Source organism: Ursus americanus, chromosome 4, assembly GCF_024610735.1.
Source record: "Ursus americanus isolate L20-20 chromosome 4, mUrsAme1.1.p, whole genome shotgun sequence".
Lineage (NCBI taxonomy): Eukaryota > Metazoa > Chordata > Mammalia > Carnivora > Ursidae > Ursus > Ursus americanus.
In genome coordinates, this window is record NC_142130.1 from 36,434,476 (window position 1) to 36,457,505 (window position 23,030).

General features: G+C 36.9%; 1 protein-coding gene across 1 annotated transcript in view; it reads right to left on the reverse strand.

Moving 5' to 3' along the window:
- The window catches only part of STXBP5L (syntaxin binding protein 5L), a 429,230-nt gene that overhangs the window by 14,637 nt on the left and 391,563 nt on the right, over window positions 1-23,030 (reverse strand). The window contains exons 24-25 of the mRNA XM_087861601.1: window positions 11,228-11,398; window positions 8,904-9,143 (exon numbers count right to left, since the gene is read on the reverse strand). Coding sequence (XP_087717727.1) covers window positions 8,904-9,143; window positions 11,228-11,398 — 411 coding nt within the window. The remainder of the gene's footprint in view (window positions 1-8,903; window positions 9,144-11,227; window positions 11,399-23,030) is intronic.

Below are 23,030 nucleotides of genomic sequence, written 5' to 3' on the forward strand. Positions count from 1 at the left end.
GTGTTCTTTTCCCTACTCCTCTCTTCCATCTGGATGTTCATCTGTGTGTTTTAATAATAAACAGATAAACGGTAAGTAAACAGTTTTCCTGAGTTCTGTGTGCCACTCTGGCAAATTAATTGAACCCAAGGGGGGGTTGTGGGAACCCCAGATTTATAGCCAATAGGTCAGAAGCACAGGTGATAAGCTAGACTTGTGACTGGTGTCTAAAGGAAGGAGAGAAGGCAGTTTTGTGGAACTGAGCCCTTAACCTGTGGGATCTGATAGTTATTTCCACATAGTGTCAGAATCAAGTTAAATTGTGGGATACCCAGCTGGTGTTGCAAAGAATTGCTTGCTATGGGGAAAAACCTCCATGTGTCTGGTGTCAGAAGTGTTGTGAGTGTGGAAGTAGCGTGAAAGTAAAAGAGGTACACAGGACAAACACAGAAGGAGGAAGCGCTCGGTTTTTCCCTACACAGGAGCCAAGAATTGTAGCTTTTTCCATTCCAGCATTTAAAGTTGCATTGGTAGAATCACCTGGGATCTTGTTAAAAATGCAAATCCTCGGACTCCACCCCAGACCTACTGAATTGGAAACTCTGGGTGGGCACCAATTATCTGTGTTGTAACAAACCCTCCAAGTGATTCTGATAAAGACTAAAGGGATAACTACTGGGAATGGATAATCTTTAGGTGCTTTTCCATTCTAAAATTCAGTGATTTAGTGCACTTCAAATTTTCATATCATTGAATTTGTTGTCAAGACAACCACAGTAAATTAATGTGAAAAGATTCCTTAAAAAGGAGAAGTGGGCTTTTCTTTGTTGAGAGGCTTTTGATTGCTGTTTCAATCTCCTTGTTAGTTATAGATCTGTTCAGACTTCTTATTGCTTCATGATTCAGTCTTGGTAGATTGTATGCTTCTAGGAATTTATCCATTTCTTTTAGGCTGTTCAGTTTATATGCATATTATTGTTCATAGTAGTCTCTTATGATCTTCCAGTTTGGCTTTCTCTCTTTTCCATTGTTATTTATAAAGCACATCTGAATATAGCTTCATAGTTAACTATTTTATGTGTCTCTTAAAAAATACTTTTTTTTATTATGTTAGTCACCATACAGTACATAATTAGTTATTGATGTAGTGTTCCACGATTCATTATTTGTGTATAACACCCAGTGCTCATTACAACACGTGCCCTCCTTAATACCCATCTCCGGGCTAACCGATCCCCCACCCACCTTCCTTCTTCAAACCCTCACATTGTTTCCCAGAGTCCATAGTCTCTCATGATTCGTCTCCCCCTCCGTTCCCCCCCCTTCAGTTTTCCCTTCCTTCCCCTAATGTCCTCCATGCTATTCCTTATGTTCCACATATGAGTGAAAACATATTATAATTTTCTTTCTCTGCTTGACTTATTTCACTTAGCATAATCCCCTCCAGTTCCATCCATGTCGATGCAAATGGTGGTTCATTCATCCTTTCTAATGGCTGAATAATATTCCATTGTATATATGGACCACATCTCCATTCATCTGTTGAAGGGCATCTCACTCCTTCCACAGTCTGGCTATTGTGGACATTGCTGCTTTGAACATTGGGGTGCCTGTGGCCCTTCTTTTCACAACATCTATATCTTTGGGGTAAATACCTAGTAGTGCAATTGCTGGGTCATAGGGTAACTCTATTTTTAACTTTTGGAGGAACCTCCATACTGTTTTCCAAAGTGGCTGTACCAGCTTGCATTCCCACCAACAGTGTAAGAGGGTTCCCCTTTCTCCACATCCTCTCCAACATTTGTTGTTTCCTGCCTTGTTAATTTTTGCCATTCTAACTGGTGTAAAGTGGTATCTCATTGTGGTTTTGATTTGCATTTCCCTGATGGCTAGTGATGTTGAACATTTTTTTCATGTGTCAGCCATTTGTATGTCACCTTTGGAGAAGTGTCTGTTCGTGTCTTCTGCCCATTTTTTGACTGGATTGTTTTTTGAGTGGAGTTTGAGAAGTTTTTTATAAATCTTGAATACCAGCCCTTTATCTATAATATCATTTGCAAATATCTTCTCCCATTCCGTGGGTTGCCTCTTTGTTTTGTTGACTGTTTCCTTTGCTGTGCAGAAGCTTTATATCTTGATGTCCCAAAAGTTCATTTTTGTTTTTGTTACCCTTGCCTTTGCAGTTGTCTCTTGAAAGAAGTTGCTGTGGCCGATGTTGAAGAGGTTACTGCCTATGTTCTCGTCTAGGATTTTGATGGATTCCTGTCTCACATTGAGGTCTTTCAACCATTTTGAGTTTATCTTTATGTGTGGTCAAGTTTCATGCTTCTATATATAGCTGTCCAATTTACCCAGCACCATTTATTGAAGACACTGTCTTTTTTCCATTGGATATTTTTTGCTGATTTGTCGAAGTTTAGTTGACCATATAGTTGAGGGTCCATATTGTGGGCTCTCTATTCTGTTCCATTGATCTATGTGTCTGTTTTTGTGCCAATACCATCCTGTCTTGGTGATCACAGTTTGTAATATAGCTTGAAATCAGGCAACATCATGCCCCCAGCTTTGTTTTTTCTTTTCCAGCATTTCCTTGGCAATTCAGGATCTTTTCTGGTTCCATACAAATTTTAGGATTGTTTGTTCCAGCTCTTTGAAAAATGCCATTGGTATTTTGATAGGAATGGTGTTGAAAGTATAGATTGCTCTGAGCAGCATAGACATTTTAATAATGGTTATTCTTCTAATCCATGAGCATGGAATGTTTTTCCATCTTTTTGTGTCTTCTTCAATTTCTTTCATAAGTGTTCTGTAGTTTCTAGAGTACAGATCCTTTACCTTTCTGGTTAAGTTTATTCCTAGGTATCTTATGGTTTATGGTGCTATTGTAAATGGAATCAATTCCCTAATTTCTTTCTTCAGCTACATTGTTAGTGTATAGAAAAGCAACTGATTTCTGTGCATTGATTTTGTATCCTGCCACCTTACTGAATTGCTGTATGAGTTCTAGGAATTTGGGGGTGGAGTCCTTTTAGGTTTTCCACATGAAATGTCATGTCATCTGCAGAGAGAGTTTGACTTTGTTGCCAATTCAGATGCCTTTTATTTCTTTTCGTTGTCTGATTGCTGAGGCTAGGACTTCTAGTTCTATGTTGAACAATAATGGTGAGAGTGGGCATCCTTGTCATGTTCCTGATCTTAAGGGAAAAGCTCTCAGCTTTTCCCCATTGAGAATGTTATTCTCTGGGGCTTTTCATAGATGGTTTTTATGAAATTGAGGAATGCACATTCTATCCCTACACTCTGAAGAGTTTTAATCAGGAAAGGATGCTGTATTTTGTCAAATGCTTTTTCTGCATCAATTGAGAGGATCATATGGTTCCTGTCTTTTCTTTCATTAATGTGTTCTATCACACTGATTGATTATTGAATGTTGAACCACCCTTGCATCCCAGGAATAAATCCTACCTGGTCATGATGGATAATCCTTTTAATGTATTGTTGGATCCTATTGGCTAGGATCTTGTTGAGAATTTTGGCATCCATATTCATTAGGCATATTGGTCTGTAATTCTTCTTTTTGATGGGGTCTTTGCCTGGTTTTGGGATCAAGGTAATGCTGGCCTCATAGAATGAGTTTGGAAGTTTTCCTTCTGTTTCTATCTTTTGAAACAGCTTCAGGAGAATAGGTATTATTTTTTCTTTAAATGTTTGATAGAATTCCCCTGGGAAGCCATCTGGTCCTGGAGTCTTCTTTTTTGGGAGGTTTTTGATCACTGCTTTAATTTTGTTACTGGTCTCTTCAATTGACAATTTCTTCCTGTTTCAGTCTGGGTGGTTTCTAAGTTTCCAGGAAGGCATCATTCCTTCCAGGTTGCTTAATTTTTTGCATATAATTGCTGATAATAATTTCTAATAATTATTTCTATTTCCTTGGTGTCAGTCATGATCTCTCCCCTTTCATTCATAATTTTATTAATTTGGGTCCTTTCTCTTTTCTTTTGGATAAGTCTGGCCAGAGGTTTATTGATCTGGTTAGTTTTTTCAAAGAATGAACTTCTAGTTTTGTTGATCTGCTCTACTATTTTTCTGGTTTCTATTTCATTGATCTCTGCTCTAATCTTTATTATTTCTCTTCTTCTGCTTGGTTTAGGTTTTATTTGCTGTTCTTTCTCTAGTTCCTTTAGCTGTAAGGTTAGCTTGTGTGTTTGGATTTTTCTTTTTTGAGTGAAGCTTGGATGGCTATGTATTTCCTCCTTAAGAGTGCCTTTGCAGTATCCCATAGGATTTGGACCGATGTGTTTTCGATATCATTGATTTCCACGAATTAAGTTCTTCATTTCCCGTTGACCCAAACATTGTTTAGCAGGATGGTCTTTAGCTTCCAAATGTTTGAATTCTTTCCAAATTTTTTCTCGTGATGGAGTTCCAGTTTTAAAGCATTGTGGTCTGAAAATATGTAGGGAATAATCTCAATCTTTTGGTATCGGTTGAGACCTGATTGTGACCCAGTATGTGGTTTATTCTGAGGAAAGTTCCATGTGTATTTGAGAAGAATGAGTATTCTGTTGTTTTAGGGTGCAATATTCTATATATATCTATGAAGTCCATCTGGTCTGGTGTGTCACTCAAAGCTCTTGTTTCTTTGTTGATTTTTTGCTTAGATGATCTGTCTGTTGCTGAGAGTGGAGTGTTGTGGTCTCCTACTATTAAAGTATTATCAGTATGATTCTTTATTTTGGTTATCAGTTGGCTTATGTAGTTGGCTGCTCCCATGTTGCAGGCATACATATTTACAATTGTTAGATCTTGTTGGATAGACCCTTTAAGAATGATATAATGTCCCTCTGTATCTCTTACTATAGTCTTTAGCTTAAAATCTAATTTGTCTGATATGAGAATTGCTACCCCAGCTTTCTTTTGAGGTCCTTTGGCATGAAAAATGGCTCTCCATCCCCTCACTTTCAGTCTGGATGTATCTTTAGGTTCAAAATGAGTCTCTTGTAGACAGCAAATGGATGGGTCATGTCTTTTTATACAAACTGCAACCCTGTGCCATTTCATGGGAGCATTTAGGCCATTCACATTGAGAGTGACTACTGAAATATATGATTTTAGTGCCATCCTGTTGCCTGTGTAGTCCCTGTTTCTATAGATTGCCTCTGTAAATTTCTGGTCTATACTACTCTTGGGGTCTTTCTCCTTTTATAGAACCCTCCCTAATATTTCTTGCAAGGCCAGCTTGGTGGTCACGTATTCTTTCAGTTTCTGCTGGTCTTGGAAACTCCTTCTCTCTCCATCCATTCTGAATGATAGCCTTGCTGGTTAAAGTATCCTTGAGTGCATGTTCTTCTCGTTTAGTACCCTGAATATGTCTTGCCAGCCCTTTCTGGCTTGCCAGGTCTCTGTGGACAGGTCTGATGTTATTCTGATGTTCCTCCCTCTGTACATAAGAAATCTCTTCCCCCTAGCTGCTTTCAGAATTGTTTCCTTGGACCTAAGATTTGCGAGTTTTACTATTATCTGTTGAGGTGTTGATCTGTTCCCTCTGAACTTGGGAGGGGTCCTGTCTGCCTTTTGGACAGGAATGCTTGTTTCCTTCCCCAGATTAGGGAAGTTCGCAGCTACAGTTTGCTCAAATATATCTTCTGGACCTCTCTCTCTCCACCCCTTCAGGGATCCCAGTAATTCTGACATTAGAACATTTCCTGGCATCACTAATCTCTCTCTGTCTGATCTCTTGGGCTTTCAGGAGTTTATCCCAGGCTTCCTCGGCACCCTTCTTTTCTGTCATCTTATCTCCTATCTCATTAATTTGTTCTTCAGCCTCATTTACCCTGGCTGTCAGGATATTCAGTTTAGACTGCATCTCATTCATAGCATTTTTTAGTTTGACCTGATTAGATCTCATTTCTCCCCTTAGAGATTCTATATTGTCACTAATATTTTCTTCAAGCCTAGATATTGACTTCATGATTGCTACTCTGAAGTCTATCTCTGACATCTGGCTTTTATCTGTATCCATTAGGTCTGTGGCAGAGGCCACAATCTCTGATTCTCTTCTTTGTGGAGGTTTCTCCTCTTAGTCATTGTGTTCAAGGATGGTTGAGGGAATGTACAGAGTCCAAAGTATTAGCCAAGATCCAAGCAAGATGTACCTGTTTTATAGTGACCCTAGGGTTGTCGTCCTCTTGTTCTTCCAGCCTGTCTTCTAGGGGAGGGGCCTGCTGCACTCTTACTCAGGCAACCCTGCTTTGGCAGAGTTGCCCTGCCCCCTGTGGAGGAGGGGATGGCTCAGTGAAAACAGGTTTTTTGAGCTTGTTCTCTGGCAGCTTTCCCTGGTGGCTTTCAATGTCTCTTCTGAGAGTCAGACAAGTGACCGTACCCAAACCTCTGTCCCAGAACAGAGAAATTTCAGTCTGTTCTTCACTGAGGTCTCCAAGACACACAGTCTCTGTTTCTGTCTGCACTGCTAAAAACTCAGCCTCCCTGGTAGTGAGCCCCACAGCAACTCTCCCAGAGGTTGATCCCAGGGCTGGGCATGTTTCTGCCCTTTGTGCTTCTAAAACCACAGGCTGTCCTCTGTTCATGTGCGTACCTGCAGCTCCTGGATCCTGTCTGGGGGCTGGACTGAAGTCCTTTCCCTGGTGCAACCAGTCTGTGAGTCTTTGCCTGGTCCCCAGTGTGGGATCCTTTTGCTCTCTGGTGTTATGTCACCTTCCTGGTGCCAGCTTATGGTAGCTCCCTCCCCCTTCTGTTTTTCTTCTGATATCTGCCTGCAGAATCACTCCTCCACCCTTCATACCTTGAGACTGCTGGAGATTTTCTGCTTGTAGAGTTCCAGATGTATATTCTTATATCTCAGGCTGATTTCGTGGGTGTTGAGAATGGTTTGGTAGATATCCAGCTAAATGCAGGAGATGGGTTGAAATAGGGTCCCCTACTCCTCCACCCTCAACTCCCCAAAAATACTTTTTTTAAAAAGCAGTTTTAGGGTTACAAAAAATTGAGTACAAAGAGTTCCCATATGCTCCCTTTGTCCTTTATTTATTAACATCTTGTATTAGTGTGGTACATTTGTTACAGTTGGTGAACTGATGTTGATATTAACTTACGTTTTGAAAGAACTGGAGAATAATGACAGAAAATTGGAGAAGACAGGTTCCCATTATATATCTTTAAATAGTTAAGGAAAAGCTTTGCAAATATTTACTAATCAGATACCACATTATTAAGTTAAATCTCTAATTTGTATTTTGCCATCATTTTTAGTCTATGTTTGTTTAAGAATGGTAAAGAACTTTCCCGCAATATTGAGAGATCTGTTAAATTAGTTCCAGATCTGTTTATTTCTAGGCTTGTGACATAGAAAACCGTATTTGTTAGAATATCTCTTAGAAAATTGTCTTCCATTTATGGTTGTAAACTTGTATACACAGGAGTTAGATTTTCACCTTTAGACTTGCAAGGAATGCCTGTCACATATCCAATATGGATAACAATTTATTGAGTTAAGTAGTGGATGGAATTAATGTTTAATAATTCATTTTGTCCTCACTGATCTGCCTCCAACTCAACCACTGTAGGAATTGTGCATATTTCCTTAAAATTAGGAATGTAGTTAAAGATATTTTCTCATCATGAAGTATGTTCACAATTAAAGTGACTCTAACAGATTAACTTTTAAAATACAATGGATTTTATAGGCTGAATTGTGTCCCTACCAAATTCATATGTTGAAGGCCTAAACCCTAGTACCTCAGAAGGTGACTGTATTTAAGGTAGAGCCTTTAAAGAGATGATGACGTTAAAAGGAGGTTGTTAGAGTGGGCCCTCAGCCAAGTTGACTGGTGTCTAAGAAGAGATTAGGATACACAGGAGACACCAGAAGTACATGCACACAGAAGGACAGCCATGGGAAGATATGGTAAGGGTGGCTATCTACAAGCAAAGAAAGAGGCCTCAGAAGAAACTAGACCTGCTGACTTCTTAATCTTGGCCCTCTAATCTCCAGAAGTATGAGATCAATTTCAGTTGTTTAACACACAAACACAAATGTGTGCACATGGATACATTTATCTAAATTTGCCACACTAGTAGAGAGCTGACTATTCCACTTACAATAAGTAAAAATCTACAAGAATTAGCACACCAGTTAATAAAATTTAACTCTAACCTAGCATTCTAAATATATGTATTCTTTTAAAATAAAATTCCTTATTCTATATATTAATAAAATTATTTTTTTTACTTAAAAACTATCTGAAGAACATCATACATAGGAAATACAAAGTAAAGTTACTGAAAAGAACAAATTTTCAAATATTCAAAAGAATTGCATGAGGAATCACACTCATCTCTTCTTTGGGAGGAAAGAAAGAGAATAAAACATGCTTTAGCAAAATACTCATAACATGTTAAATTCTTTAGGCGCTAGGATAAAAAGGAAAGAAATTGTGGTATGCCTTTGAAACAAGATGGGAAGGTTACCAAGGACTTTAGAAAGCCATGTCAAATCAGACTGCTTCAAGATTAATTGTTCTGAATTCTCCAGGGATGATAAAAAACACTCATAGGCTGTGATCTGGCATGGAACTTTGGAGAAATACTTCAGTTCATTAAATAGTTTAACTTTTGAATTAAGGTTTTCCTTAGTGCTTTTCAGAAACCTTTTCCCCAAGGCATTGTTTAGGTGGGCAGTTCCACAGTTTCCTACCATAGACATAATTGTATTATTTTATTCTAAGGAATGGTAAGTTGCTGTATGACTAATGTTGGGATAGTATATAATTTACGAAATTTTCAATAGTTTCCAGTATACAGAATACTTACAAACTTTATTCCAGATCAATACAAATTAATGTTATACATTATTTTATATCTAAATGTTAAAAAGTAGAAATTAAGGAATAAATAAAAACTCTTACCACTTGGCAATACCATGACTGGCTCTGTAAATCTTTGTTCATCTGCTGAAGGTAGGTTCAGGGAGATTATTAACACCATTCCCAGACTAGTTCCAACAAACAAACAAGGGGAGACTGTAGGGTCATTTTTCCGAGCAAAGGACTCCATGAAATATAGTGCTGTAATTGCTTCTTTTGAATCTTTGTCAATACTGGAGATGCTAGAGCTTCTAGAACGATTATAGGAATTTTCTCGGCTTTCTATAGAAATTCAGAAAAACAAAAATTGTTAGTATATTTCCATAATAAGTGAAGTCAGACTTAGTAAATGAAAACCAAAATTATGAAAGGGAAGTAGAATTTGATTCCTTGTTCACTGATCTGGAAGACTGCTTGTCCAGTTCACCAGCTTATTTTGATAATGAAGAGACTAAAGTCCAGAAATGTAAATCATAAGCTTTGGCAGAGCTGGGACTAGAAGTTGAGTCTCCAGAGTTCCAGTTCACCATGTTTTTCTCCCTACGTTACCTCACAAATTAGTTGAAATTTTCTAATCTGGAAAAAAATAGCCTGAGTAGTCAAGGTTACAAGAATTTCTGGTACCATTTTAATTATGTTTCCCTTCTATCTCTCAATTGTTGAAAATATTCCTAACGATTTCTTGGCAATTCCCACCTACCTACAACATTATGGCTACTTACCTGAAAGGTCACAAATGTTCTTGGTGAATACATTTCCCTAACTGACATGATTTTTGGTTTTGCTATATTTGGAGTAACTACAGTTGTAAAAATTGGAGTATTTACCAAGGCCAACGAGCAAATGGTATATCCCTGAACTACTTTCAGGCTATCTACCTTGAATCCAAATCCAGTTCTAACTTTACCTTAGGACCAAATAAGCTGTAGACAGGGCCATCTCATGGTTAATGGTAATCTTTCTGAGAGGGCTTCAGTACACTAAAGGAAGTTTCAAGTTTTCCAGCTCATCAACACTTACACTTGTGCACACTCCAATAAGCATAAATGCACCCCCCTCAGTTAAATACTACTAGGAACGTTTTGTTATAATTGCTCCAGAGTTCAAGTTCCTCATATTCTTTTTTCTACAGCATTCACTCCTTTCCTTTCTGGATAGGTTCAATTGTCACTCATTTTTGTAAAAAGAGACTAAATATAAGTTCTTTGGACTCTTTTTCCAGAAAGCAAAATACAGTATTCCTAATTCCCCTTCTACCCCTCAACAAGTTTGTAAAAATAATTATTTGTAATAGAATTTAGAGATGAGAGGAAGCTTGGATATAATCTATACAATTTTATAGATTTGGAGACAGAGACATAGAGTTAAGCAGTTGTCCCAGAATCCAGCACAAGTTAGAGGCAGAAATGTCTAAAACTCAAAATTCTCAACCCAACCCAGTGATTAAGAGTACTACTTCCAAAACCTTTACATTTTTCTTCCATTATAAAATTCCTAGCTAATTTGCTTTCAAAGTTTTTCCATTCGTGGTTCATCAACATTTAAGTTTGTTACTCATACACCTGTGAAAGAGATAACCTCATTATCTGCATATCCATGAACCAGATTTAGTATGGTATAATAGTAAATTCTTAAATTTTTGTAATTTTGTATTACAAAATATAGGTCATTACTAAAACAATTTTGAAGAATGGTAAATGGGGGATTACTTCATAGAATAGAATTACCATAGAAAATCTTCTAAGATTATTTTTTCCTATATCTTTCCCCAAAGTTCCTTGTCAGGAAGACTGTTGCAACTAAGTTGCAAGATTCCTTCTTTTCCCCTCCCTCTCTAAAAATTTCTGGCCTTCTAGCTCTTACACTTTAATCCCTGCTCCAACACTCCATAAACATGCAGTTAATCCTTCCTTTTAAAAACATATGAAGACTGCAAACTTTAAAACTTAAGATCTTGCCTTTTTCTTGGTCACATTCACTTGACAGTTGAGGAAATGAGAGTTGCAAGACATTAAATAACTATCTACTGGTAAAAACACTGAAAGGCTTACCATTGAGATGGAAGGAAACTCTCAATTGCTGCTGGGAGTGTAGAGAACTGATTAAGGCATAGGTCTCCCCTTGTACAGAGGAGGTGTCTACCAATAAGCAGAGACATTCTGGTTTTAGAGATGAAGAAGGAAGTATAGTGAGGAATGAATTTGGAGTCATGGCCACAGCTTGACCAGGCTCCCAGTCACTCATTGCCTAGAGTTGACTGTAAAAGTATCTTTTACACAAGACCTACATCCCTTGTCCTCTAGCTCCCATTATCATGGCATATCAAATTTTAATTGTATCCACAAAAATTTGCGTGTGTAACTTACCTTCTGTTGTGACTGGTAAAGAAATTTCCATGCAAGCAGCTGATTGTGCTTTCCGAAATGGTGGTCTTCCAGGACCCCAGCGATTTACTTTTGACACATCAGCACTGGACAGACGTTTTCCAGAACTGCAACTCTGAGAGGTGGGACTTGTGCAGTGTCCATTTACATGATCTGTACCAAGAGGAAGAAGGCAGCATAAATATCATAATTAAATCTTCATATAAAGAAATCCAAATACGTAGATTAATGAAGAGTGAGAATTCCTTTTTTCCAAACCATATAAAGATGGCTAAGCCCTTGCTATTTTAAGATTTAGCCACATTTTCAGTAGTTAGCCAAAATTTTGTAAGATTTTTGTTACATATAAGTTCATTTTTAATATGTGGCTAATTAACATAGCTTAAAACTTATTGTGTCCCCATTATTTTACCACTTAATGGCATTACAAAATAGGTTATAGTATTCAACTTTCTTTTGCATAATTTAAATATACACCTATTTATATGTTTTGGAAGTACCTCAGGTGCTTGGAGTTTAAAATATAGATTGGAAACATCTTACTGTGTCGTTGCAAATGGTCCTTAAGAATATTGATTCTAGAGCCAGACTGCCGGGTCTTAAATCCTAATTCTACCATTTACAAGTTGTACAAATTACTGAAGTCTTTATACTTTAGTTTCCCTTTCTATAAATTGGTAATATTAATTACCTCATGGAGTTTTTGTGATAATTTATGTCACATGCCAGAACCTTCTTGGTATATGGTAAATTCTGAACAAAAATTATTCTGTCATTCTTGTTCCAGACTATTTAAACTGCTCATGTCTAAGACAAATAGTACTATTTATTTAGAGCTCATTTGTTTATCTCTGGATTTTTTTTTTTAAAGATTTTATTTATTTGACAGAAAGAGAGACAGCCAGTGAGAGAGGGAACACAAGTAGGGGGAGTGGGAGAGGAAGAAGCAGGCTTCCTGCTGAGCAGGGAGCCAGATGCAGGGCTCGATCCCAGAACGCTGGGATCATGACCTGAGCCGAAGGCAGAGGCTTAACGACTGAGGCACCCAGGCACCCCTATCTCTGTTTTGATATAACTTAAAAACTTGGAAATAATACCACTGAAAATAGGTCTTTTTTCATGCTAATATGTAATATTTGAGACAACATCTCATAGTTCTGTAATATTCAGAGTACACTTAAAAATGTACTTTGGTCATTCAAAGGACCACAGAGTTAAATGAAGAAGAATCTTGTTTAATGTCCATATGGTACTGTCAACTCCATTACAGCCTTTTTGTATTGTAGAGTTTGAAAACTTAAAATTGTCCATTTCCTGGGTTTCCTTGCAGCTAGTGCAAGGATGACAATTCAATTAGGTTTCGCCCTTCATATGCATTAGTGTGTTTTACTATTTTTTAAAAAGAGTTAACATATTTATTAAATACTTAAATGCCAGGCACATCATACATATTTAATCTTCACATCAGCCCTGCAAGGTAGATGCTTTATTATCCCGATTTTGCAGTTGAGGAAACTGAAGCTTAGAAAAACAAAAGGGGGGGTTTGGAAAATTTTCTAATATTATATAAACAGCATTCATGGAGGCAGAATTTGGATCCAGATTTTCTCACTTAGTGGCTATATGCTTAAAAACTGGGCCACAAGGCCAGCTAAAGTATTTGGTAAGGGGTAGCAATTTTGAGGACATATTTAGTAGGGTTTAGGAGTGGCTTGTGTAATGCACATTGAGATCCATGCCTTTTTTGCCTTTTTGGCCAATCATCTTCCATATTAACACAGATCTCAGAAATCCCAGATTTCCAAATGAAAAGGCAGAACTATCCCTTAATGAGTTAGTCATTGGGAAGCTGAAGTCAAGAGCTCTACCCCCCCTGCACTATCATATACTTAGAAGCTTTGCAGTTGAAAACAGCGCCCAACCACACTGAAATTACTGTTTCAGTAAAGAACCACTGTTAGTGGCTCAGCATTGATGATGCTGGAGCTAGATACTAGGAGCTGTGCTATTGCTCACCTGGTACAGCAGGACATCTCTGCCATCATAATCACCAAAACTGAGGTTTATATAATTTTTAATTTGTCTTTTAGTGTTTTTTGACTATTCTCATTCTCTATCTTTTTGCTGACATTTTGAGGTTTTTTAAGCTCTTATTTTTAGGATTTTTTTTTTTTTGAAGAATTTTAAGCTGAAGACCTGGATGGACTGAATCACAGACTTCCCTTGATCAGCTTAATTTTTTATCTCCAGTTTTAACTTGATCCTTCTATAGCAAAATTTTCGTAGCTATGATTTTGTTGTTAAAGCTAAAAGTACTTTGAATGAGCGTAAGTTTATAGACCTTGTGTTTAATGTTTAGTTTCTGAAATCCAAAGTTTCAAAGAGCTTCAAGAGATCATATGGTAGGCCACAGAACAGGCCTTAAAATATGTAAGAAGATTGAAATTATATTAAGCCTCTGTTCTGACCACAATGGTATGAAGATAGAAATGAATTACAGGAAAACTAGAAAATTACAAATATGTGGAGATTAAGCAATATAATAGTGAACACCCAATGGGTCAAAGAAAAAAAATTTAAAAATATCTTGAGACAAATGAAAATGGAAATACAACATATCAAAATTTATGGGATGCAGCCAAAGCAGTTGTAAAAGGGAAGTTTATAGTGATAAACACATACATTAAGAAACACAGATTTTCTTTCTTTCTTTCTTGTTTGTTTTTCTTTTCAAGTTTTTATTTAACTTCCAGTTAACATACACTGTAACATTAGTGTCAGGCGTAGAATACAGTGATTCATCACTTACATTCAATTCCCAGTGCTCATCCTAAGAAGTGCCCTCCATAATACCTTCATCCATTTAACCCAACCCCTGCCCATCTTCCCTCTAGTAACCCTCGATTTGTTGTGTATATTTAAGAGTCTGTTTGCTGGTTTGCCTCTTATTTTTTCCCCTATGTTCATCTGCTCTATATCTTAAATTCCACATTATCCACTCATTAGTAGATGGGCATTTTGGCTCTTTCCACAATTTGGCTATTGTTGATAAGGCTGCTATAAATATTGGGGTACATGTCTTTCTTCAAATTAGTATATTAGTATCTTTTGGGTAAATAACTAGTGCAATTGCTGGGTCATAGGGTAGATCCATTTTTAACATTTTGAGGAACCTCCATACTGTTTTCAAGAGTAGCTGCACCAGTTTGCATTCCCACAGTGTAAGAGGGTTCCCCTTTCCCCACATCCTTGTCAACACCCATTGTTTTTTGTGTTGTTAATTTTAGTCATTTTGACAGGTCTGAGATGATATTTCACTGTAGTTTTGATTTGTATTTCCCTGATGATGAATGATATTGAGCATCTTTTCGTTTGTCTGTTGGCCGTCTGTATGTCTTCTTTGGAAAAATGCCTATTTATGTCTTCTGCCTATTTCTTAACTGGATTGTTTGGTTTTTTTGTGGTGCTGAGTTTGGTAAGTTCTTTATAGATTTTGGATACTAATCCTTTATCAGATATGTCATTTACAAATATGTTCCCCCATTCTGAAGGTTGGTTTTTAGTTTTGTTTCCTTTCCTGTGCAGAAGCTTTTTATCTTGTGAAGTCCCAATAGTTCATTTTTGCCTTTGTTTTCCTTGCCTCCAGAGACATATCTAGTAAGAAGTTGCTATGGTTGATGTCACAGAGGTTATTCCCTGTGTTGTCCTCCATAATTTTGATGGTTTCCTCACATTTAGGTCTTAACATCCATTTGAATTTATTTTTGTATATGGTGTAAGAAAGTGGTCCAGTTGCATTTTTCTGCATGTTGCTGTCCAATTTTCCCCAACACCATTTGTTGAAGAGACTCTTTTTTCCATTGGATATTCTATCCTGCTTTATCAAAGATTAGTTGATCATATAGTTGTGGGTCCATTTCTGGGTTTTCTATTTGGTTCCATTGGTCTATGTGTCTGTTTTTGTGCCAGTACCATACTGTATTATTGATGACTACAGCTTTGTATTATAGTTTGAAGTCTGGAGTAGTGATGCATCCAGCTTTTTCTTTTTCAAGATTGCTTTGGCTATTTTTTCTTGCTGTTTTTAGGATTTTTTCTTTATATTTTGGAAATTTAACTATGACAGGTCTTGGTGTTGGCCTCCTTTTGTTGATTTTGATGGGCATTCTCTGTGCTTCCTGGATTTAGAGGTCTGTTTCTTTCCCCAGATTAGGGAAGTTTTCAGCCATAATATCCTCAAATAAACTTCTGCACCTTTTTCTCTCTCTCCTTCTTCTGGGACTCATATAATATGGCTGTTACTATGTTTGATGGAGTCACTGAGTTCCCTAAGTCTACTTTCATGATACAAGATTTTTCTTTCTCTCTTTTGTTTGGCTTCATTATTTTCCATAATTTTATCTTCTTTATAACTTGCTTGCTCCTTTGCTTCTTCCATCTTTGTGGTCATTATATCCAGTTGGTTTTGAATCTCAGATATTGCATTTTTCATTTTGGCCTGATTGGGTTTTTTTGGCTCTTTTGTCTCTGCAGTAAGGATCTCCCTGGTGTCTTCCATGATTTTCTCAAGCCCAGCTAGTATCCTTATGATTGTTGCTTTAAATTCTGGATCAGGCATATTACTTATATCTGTTTCTATTAGATTCCTGGCTGTGACCTTTTCTTGTTCTCTCTTTTGGGGTGAATTCCTCCATCTTGGCATCTTGTCTAGGTCTCTGTCATCTTTCCTGTGTTAGGAAAGCCTGTTATGTTTCCTGCTTCTGAGAGTAAAGGCGTCATGAAGAAGAGATCATGTCCAGGGCCTGGTGCTTCAGGAAGTGTCTCTGGTGTGTGCTGCATGGACTATGCTGCTGTGTTTTGGCTGCTCTTTCCCCCAGGTCAGTCCTCTGCAGAGTTTCTGCTTGCTTGCAGTGGGGAGTGTTTTGACCTTGTCCAGAGTGTGGCGAGTTTTAACTAGGTGTGCTTTGGTCTGCTGGTTGAAAGAATCCTGATGCTATTTCCACTAGAGCTGAAGCTCTGCAGAACTCTATGGTCAGTAGACCTGGTGTGTATGTGTTGGGTCAGGGTGGGGGGTGGGTTTGTGCTGGTCTTCAGCCAGAGTTCCCTGAGAAAAGCATTACTAGCAGAGTCCAGGTTGCAGGGTTGGTGTAAGTGGTTTATGCTGTCACTGTTGGCACTGTGCTGCTGACGTTAGTTTATGCTGAGGGGCAGGGGAGAGAAATGGTACCTGCTGGCTCCTTTGTCCCCAGAGAGGCAATGCCACCTCTCGGATGCATCTGGGAAGTGGAAACCGTCTCTCCGAGTGCATTCCATGGGATCCTCTGCGCTGTCTGCCTCTCCACTATCTGTCTCCTCCACAGGAGCAATGCATTGCTTCACCAGTCTCCACATCTGCCATGCTGTGGACCTAACTCCAGTTTTTGAGCACCTTGGTTGTATAAACTTATGAAAATCAGCTCTTCTTCTTTTCCTAGTTAATGGCTATGGGGAAGTGTTTTCTTTTTGTGACTCCCTGTGTGCTCCTCTCTTTCTCTTACCTCTATGACCAGGGCTCTCTCCCCTCTCTGTGGCACCCATGATCTGCTTCTCTCCCAAATCATGTCTCTGCACTTCCTACCTTCCACGAGGTGGCTTCTTCTCTCCCTATAGTTGTGCAGTTTGTTCTGTCAGTTCTCAGATAGATTTCTTGGGTATTCAGAATGATTTGATATTTATTTAGTTGAGCTGGGGGACCAGGCAAGCTTAGCATTCTCCTGCTACTCCCACATCTTAGCTCCTCCTCTGCTAGTATTTAAATGTAAGCTAAATAACTACAAATGGTGAACTTTTAGTTTCTGGATGTCTGAGAAAGTCATTGTTTTCCCTTATTCTTAGATGATAGATCCCTACTTGACAATTACATTCCTCAGCACAGGTTGAGACATAATTGACATACAATAAACTGTACATGTTTAAAATTAAAAAAAACCTATTGTTTCATTCATAGTAAAAATAATGAACATATCCATCACCTCTTCCAGTTGCCTTATTCTTATTTTTAATGCTTCCATCCTGCCGTTCTGCATTGGCCCTATATCCTCAACAACCACTGATGTACTTTGTTACTGTAGATTAGTTTGCATTCCATGGAATTTTATATAGGAGCAGTCATACAACTTATATTTGTTTTTGTTTGACTTCCTTTACTCACCATGATTAGTTTGAGATTCTGCCATGTTGGTGTATTTATCAAGAGCTCATTTCTTTTTATTGCTGTGGAGTTTTCCACTGTGTGGATATGGCATAATTTGTTTAATATTCACTTATTGATGGATATTTGGGATGTTTCTAGTCATCAATTATTTTTTAAAGAAATTTAGAAACTAAATATTCTGTTTTACTTACCCACATATTTACCATTTCCAGGGCTCTTCATTCCTCTGTGTATATCTCAATTTTCCTCTACATTATTTTTCCTTCTTTCAGAAGGACTTCTTGAATTGTTTCTTGTAGAGCTGAATTTTTAGTCCCGGATCTTTGGATCTTTTCAGCTTTTGTATGTCTGTAAAAGTATTTATTTCACCTTCATTTTTAATGATACTTTATTTAGTAGAGAATTCTAGATGGACACTTTTTTTTTCAGTACTTAAAAAAATGTTCTTCCACTGTCTTCTAGCTTGTAAGTCTGCTGTTATTCTTATATATGTTACTCTATATGTTAATATATCTTCCTCCCCCCCACCCCCCAGCTTTTCTTTTCCTTTCTTTCCTTTTCTTTCTTTCTTTCTTCCTTCCTTTCTTTTTAAAGAATTTTAGTTATGGCATATTTTGATGTAGTTTTCATCATGTTTCTTATGCTTGAAGTTCATTAAGCTCCTTGGATCTGTGGATTTACAATGTTCATCAAATTAGGAAGATTTTTGGCATGACTTATTCGAACATTTTTCCTGTCCCATCCTTTCTTTCCTCTTCTGAGACTCCTATTGTATGTGTATTAGGTAACTTGAAGTTAAACAGTAGATCACTAATTTTCCATTCACTTATTTTGTTCTTTTTATTCCTTTGCTTTATTTTGGTGAGTACAGGTTTGAGTTCAGTAATGTTTTCTTTTTCCTTTTTCATTGTCAATTCCCCTGTTTGTCCCATCTAGTGTATATTGCATGTAATCTCATACATTATATTTTTCATTTCTAAAAGTTCAATTTGAATCCTTTTGGTATCTTCCATGTCTTTTCTTAACATGCATGTGCTTCTTCTATCTCCTTTAATATATGGAGTATATTTATGATAATTGATTTAATGTCCTTGTCTATTGAATTTATCCTTTATATCACTTCTGGATTAGTTTCTGTTGGTTGATATTTTCTCTTCATCATGGGCTGTATTTTCCTATTGAAATGGTATCATTGCCTGAATGCCAGACATTGTGAATCTTATGTTATTAGGTGCCATTGGTTTTTATTCTTTAGATATGCTTGAACTTTGTTCCAGGGCACAATAATGCTTCTTAGAAACCACACTAAGTTGCCAAAAAGTGTATAGGATAGTAGTGTAGCTTATGGATAAGTGAAATGAATGACAGTAATGATTCAAGAAATAGGAAGAAATCAGGAATGCTTTGTTATCAGGCATTTGCACTTCCCATTAAGCAGTATAATGTCATTTTAAACTGGATTTAGATCAGTTGTAAATGTATATTACAAACTCTAGAATAACCACAAAAAAATTAAAGAGAAATATAATGATATGCTAAGAAGAGCAAAAGGAATCATATATAAAATGCCCAGTTTAAAGCAAAAAAGCAGAAAAAAAGTAAAAAGAACATAGGAACAAAGAACAAGGGTAATGAATAGAAAACAATAAGGACCATGGTAGATGCTAATCCAACTGTATCATCATTTTAAATGTGCATGTTCTGAATAAACTAAGAGATTATCAGAGTAGTTCAAAAAACAAGATCCAACCGAACTATATGTTGTCTACAAGAAACCTAATTTAAGTATAAATGCATATAAAGATTAAAAATAAAGGGATAATGAAAGATATACTATGCTAACATTAATAAAAAAATTAATAATACATATGTATCTAGGCAGTTGCTTCAGGATGGTGGAGAACATGGTAAGGCCAGTGAACCCCATAAGCATTGGCTCATTGCCACACTTCATTTGTTATGAAATGAATTTCTTGATGCTGTGTGCATTACCATGATGGTGGATAAGGTATGCTGTAAGTTCATGGATGATAGTTTTAGCAGAAATATTCCATATAGGGAAGGCAGATCATATCCAGAGTAATATTTATTCCTGTAAGAACAACATCTTTCCCTTCCATGATGAAAATGGTCCAATGTAACCAACCTGCTACCTGGCTGATCACCTAGGGAATGGTGCTAAATTGGAGAAAGTGTTGGTTTCCACTGCTGTCATATTGGGCACTCAGCAGTGGTTGTAGCCAGGGCAGCCTTGCTGAGTAAAAGTTCATGTTGCTTAGCCCTTTGCCTAACCTCCATTCCTATCACCATGGTTACTTTGTTCATGAGCCCATTAGATGCTGAGAGGGTTGACTGGGAAAGAGGCCAACTGGTATCCACAGAATGGGTTGTTCTACCAACTTGATTGTTAAAATTTTCCTCTACTGAGGTTACCCTTTGATGAGCATTCACACGGGACAAAAATTTTTCTATATACTAGCTATAGAATTTGAAATTAAAACCAGTAACATTTACATTGGCACCCTCAAAAGTAAAGTACTTAGGTATAAATCTAACAAAGCATTTATGAGATCTCTATGAGGAAGACTAAGGAACTACAAAAAAATTTCTTTACCAATGAAAGAAACTGAAGAACAAATAAAAAGATATTCTGTGTTCATGGATAGGAGGACTCAATATTGTCAAGGTGTCAGTTCTTCCCAACTTGATCTATAGATTCAACACAGTCTCAATCAAAATCCCAGCAGGTTATTTTGTGGATATTGACAAACTGATTGTAAAGTTACATAGAGAAGCAAAAGACTGGGAATAATGACGTAATATTTAAAGAGGAGAACAGTGTCAAAGAACTGGTGCTACCCAACTACAAGACTTACCATAAAGCTAAAGTAATGAGGACAGTGTGGTATTGGTGACAAGACTGACAAATAGATCAATGGGGAACAGAGCAAAAAGCCCAGAAATAGAGCCACACATATGTAGTTAACTGATCTTTGACAAAGGAGCAAAGGCAATACAATGGAGCAAAGACCATATTGACAAATTATGGTAGAAGAACTGGAAACTCACATGCAAAAAAATGAATCTAGGCACAGACATTAGCCTTCAAAAAGAAAAAAAACTCAAAGGGGATCATAGACCTAAATGTAAACACAAAATTAGAAAATGACTAGAAGAAAATATAAAATCTAGATGACCTTGGATTTGGTGATGACTTTTTAGATAAAACATCATAATCTATGATCCATGAAAGAAAAGATTGATAAATAGGGCTTGTTAAAATTAGTATCTTTCACAGAGAAGAAATTTCTATCAAGAGAATGAGAAGACAACACAGACTGGGAGAACACAATTGCAAAAGATACATCTGATAAAGTTTATTTTTTAAGAATATTTATTTATTTATTTTAGAGCGTGAGCAGGAGGGGCAGATGGAAAGGGAGAGAGAATAGCAAGCAGACTTCCTGCTGAGTGCAGAGCCTGATGCAGGGCTCGAACTCATGGTCCTGAGATCATGATGTGAGCCAAAACCAAGAATCAGATGCTTAGCCGACTGTACCACCCAGGGGCCTCAAGACGCATCTGATAAAGGACTGTTATCCAAAACACACAAAGAACACTTAGCCCAGCAGTAAGAAAATAACCCGAATAAAAAATGAGCAAAAGATCTGAACAGATGGTACACCAAAGAAGATGGACAGATGGCAAATAAGCATACGAAAATATTTAAAATTGCAAATTAAAACAACAAACAACTATATACCTAGTAGAAGGGCAAAAAAAATCTCAGACGCTGTCAACACCAAATGCTAGAATGAATATGGAGCAACAGGAACTCTCATTGTTAGGGGATGCAAAATTCATACACAGTCGCATTGGAAGACAGTGTCAGTTTCCTAAGGTAAACCTACTCCTACCATATGATGCAGCAATCATGCTCCTTGGCATTTAACCCCCAAAACTGAAACCTTATGTCCATATAAAAACCTGCACATGAATGTTTATAGCAGCTTTATTCATTAGTTGCCAAAACCTGCCAAGATGTCCTTCAGTAGGTGAATGGATAAATTGTGATATATGCAGACAATGAAATATTCTAAAAAGAAATGAGCAATGAAGCTACAAAAAACATACGGAGGAACCTTAAATACGTATCACTAAATGAAAGAAGTCAATCTGAAAAGGCTACATACTGTATGATTTCAACTGTGTGACAATCTGGAAAAGGCAAACTATAAAGGTAGCAAAAAAATCAGTGGTTGCCAGGATTTAAGGGGGAGAGAGTGATGAACAGGCTGACACAGAAGATTTTTAGAGTAGTAGTATTCTGTATTATAATAAATATACTATAATGATGGATATGCTTGGTGTTTTGACCTATACATAATGTCATATGAACCCTACTGTAAACTATGAGTTCTGGGTGTTAGTAATGTATTAATAGGTTTGTCAGTGGTAACAAGTGCACCACTCTTATCAGGCTGTTAATAGTGGGGGAGGCTGTGAGTGTTGGACAAAGGGTATATGGAAACTCTACCTTCCACTCAGTTTTGCTGAAACCTAAGATTGCTTTAAAACATAAAGTATATTAAAAAGTATATTAAGCCTATGTCCAATCTGTTTTTTACAGTGGTTGAATAATTTTGTATTTTACCAGCAGAGTAAGAGAGTTTGGTTGATCAGTGTTATCCTCACCATCAGATAGTTTTGCCAGTATTTTTTATTTCAGTTAATCCAATGGGTACTTATTTAGTTGTAGTCCATTGTTGTTTTAATTTGTATTCCTTTAGTGGCTAATGATGTTGAATATCTTTCCACTTGCCATCTCTATATCCTCTTTGGTAAAGAGTCTATTCAAATAGTTTGCCCATTTTAAAAAATAAATGTTTTATTTTGGAATAATCTTAGATTTAGAGGAAAGTTGCAAAGATAATACATAAATTTCTCACATTGGTACATTACTACTAACTAAATTCTAGACTTTATTTCACTAGTTCTTTGAAATGTTTTCTTCCTGCATTTTTGATTGAAGTGAAATTCATATAATATAGGATCACCATTTAAAAATGTACAACTTAGTGGCATTTAGTACATTCACCATCTTGTGTAACCACCACCACTATAAAATTCACATTTTTATCACCACAAAGAATAGCACTGACTCATTAAGCAGTTACTGCCCATTCTACTCTTCCTTAGCCATGGTGACCGTCAATCTGCTTTCTGTTTCTAGGGACTTAACTATTCTGGATATTTCATACAAATCGAGTCATGTAATTTGTGGCCTTTTATGTATAGCTTCTTTAATTTCATATAATGTTTCTGAGGTTCTTCCATATTGTAGCATGGATCAGTACTTCTTTTTTAATAAAATATTTTTAAATGGTGGTAAAATACAATACAAAATTTACCATCTTAACCATTTTTTAAGTGTACAGTTCACTTAAGAGTAGTAAGTACATTCATATTGTTTTGCAACTATTACCACCAGCCATCTCCAGAATTCATCTTTTAAAAATGAAATTCATTATTCATTAAACAATAATTCCTCATTTCCTACTCTCCCAGCCCCTGGCAACCACCATTCTACTT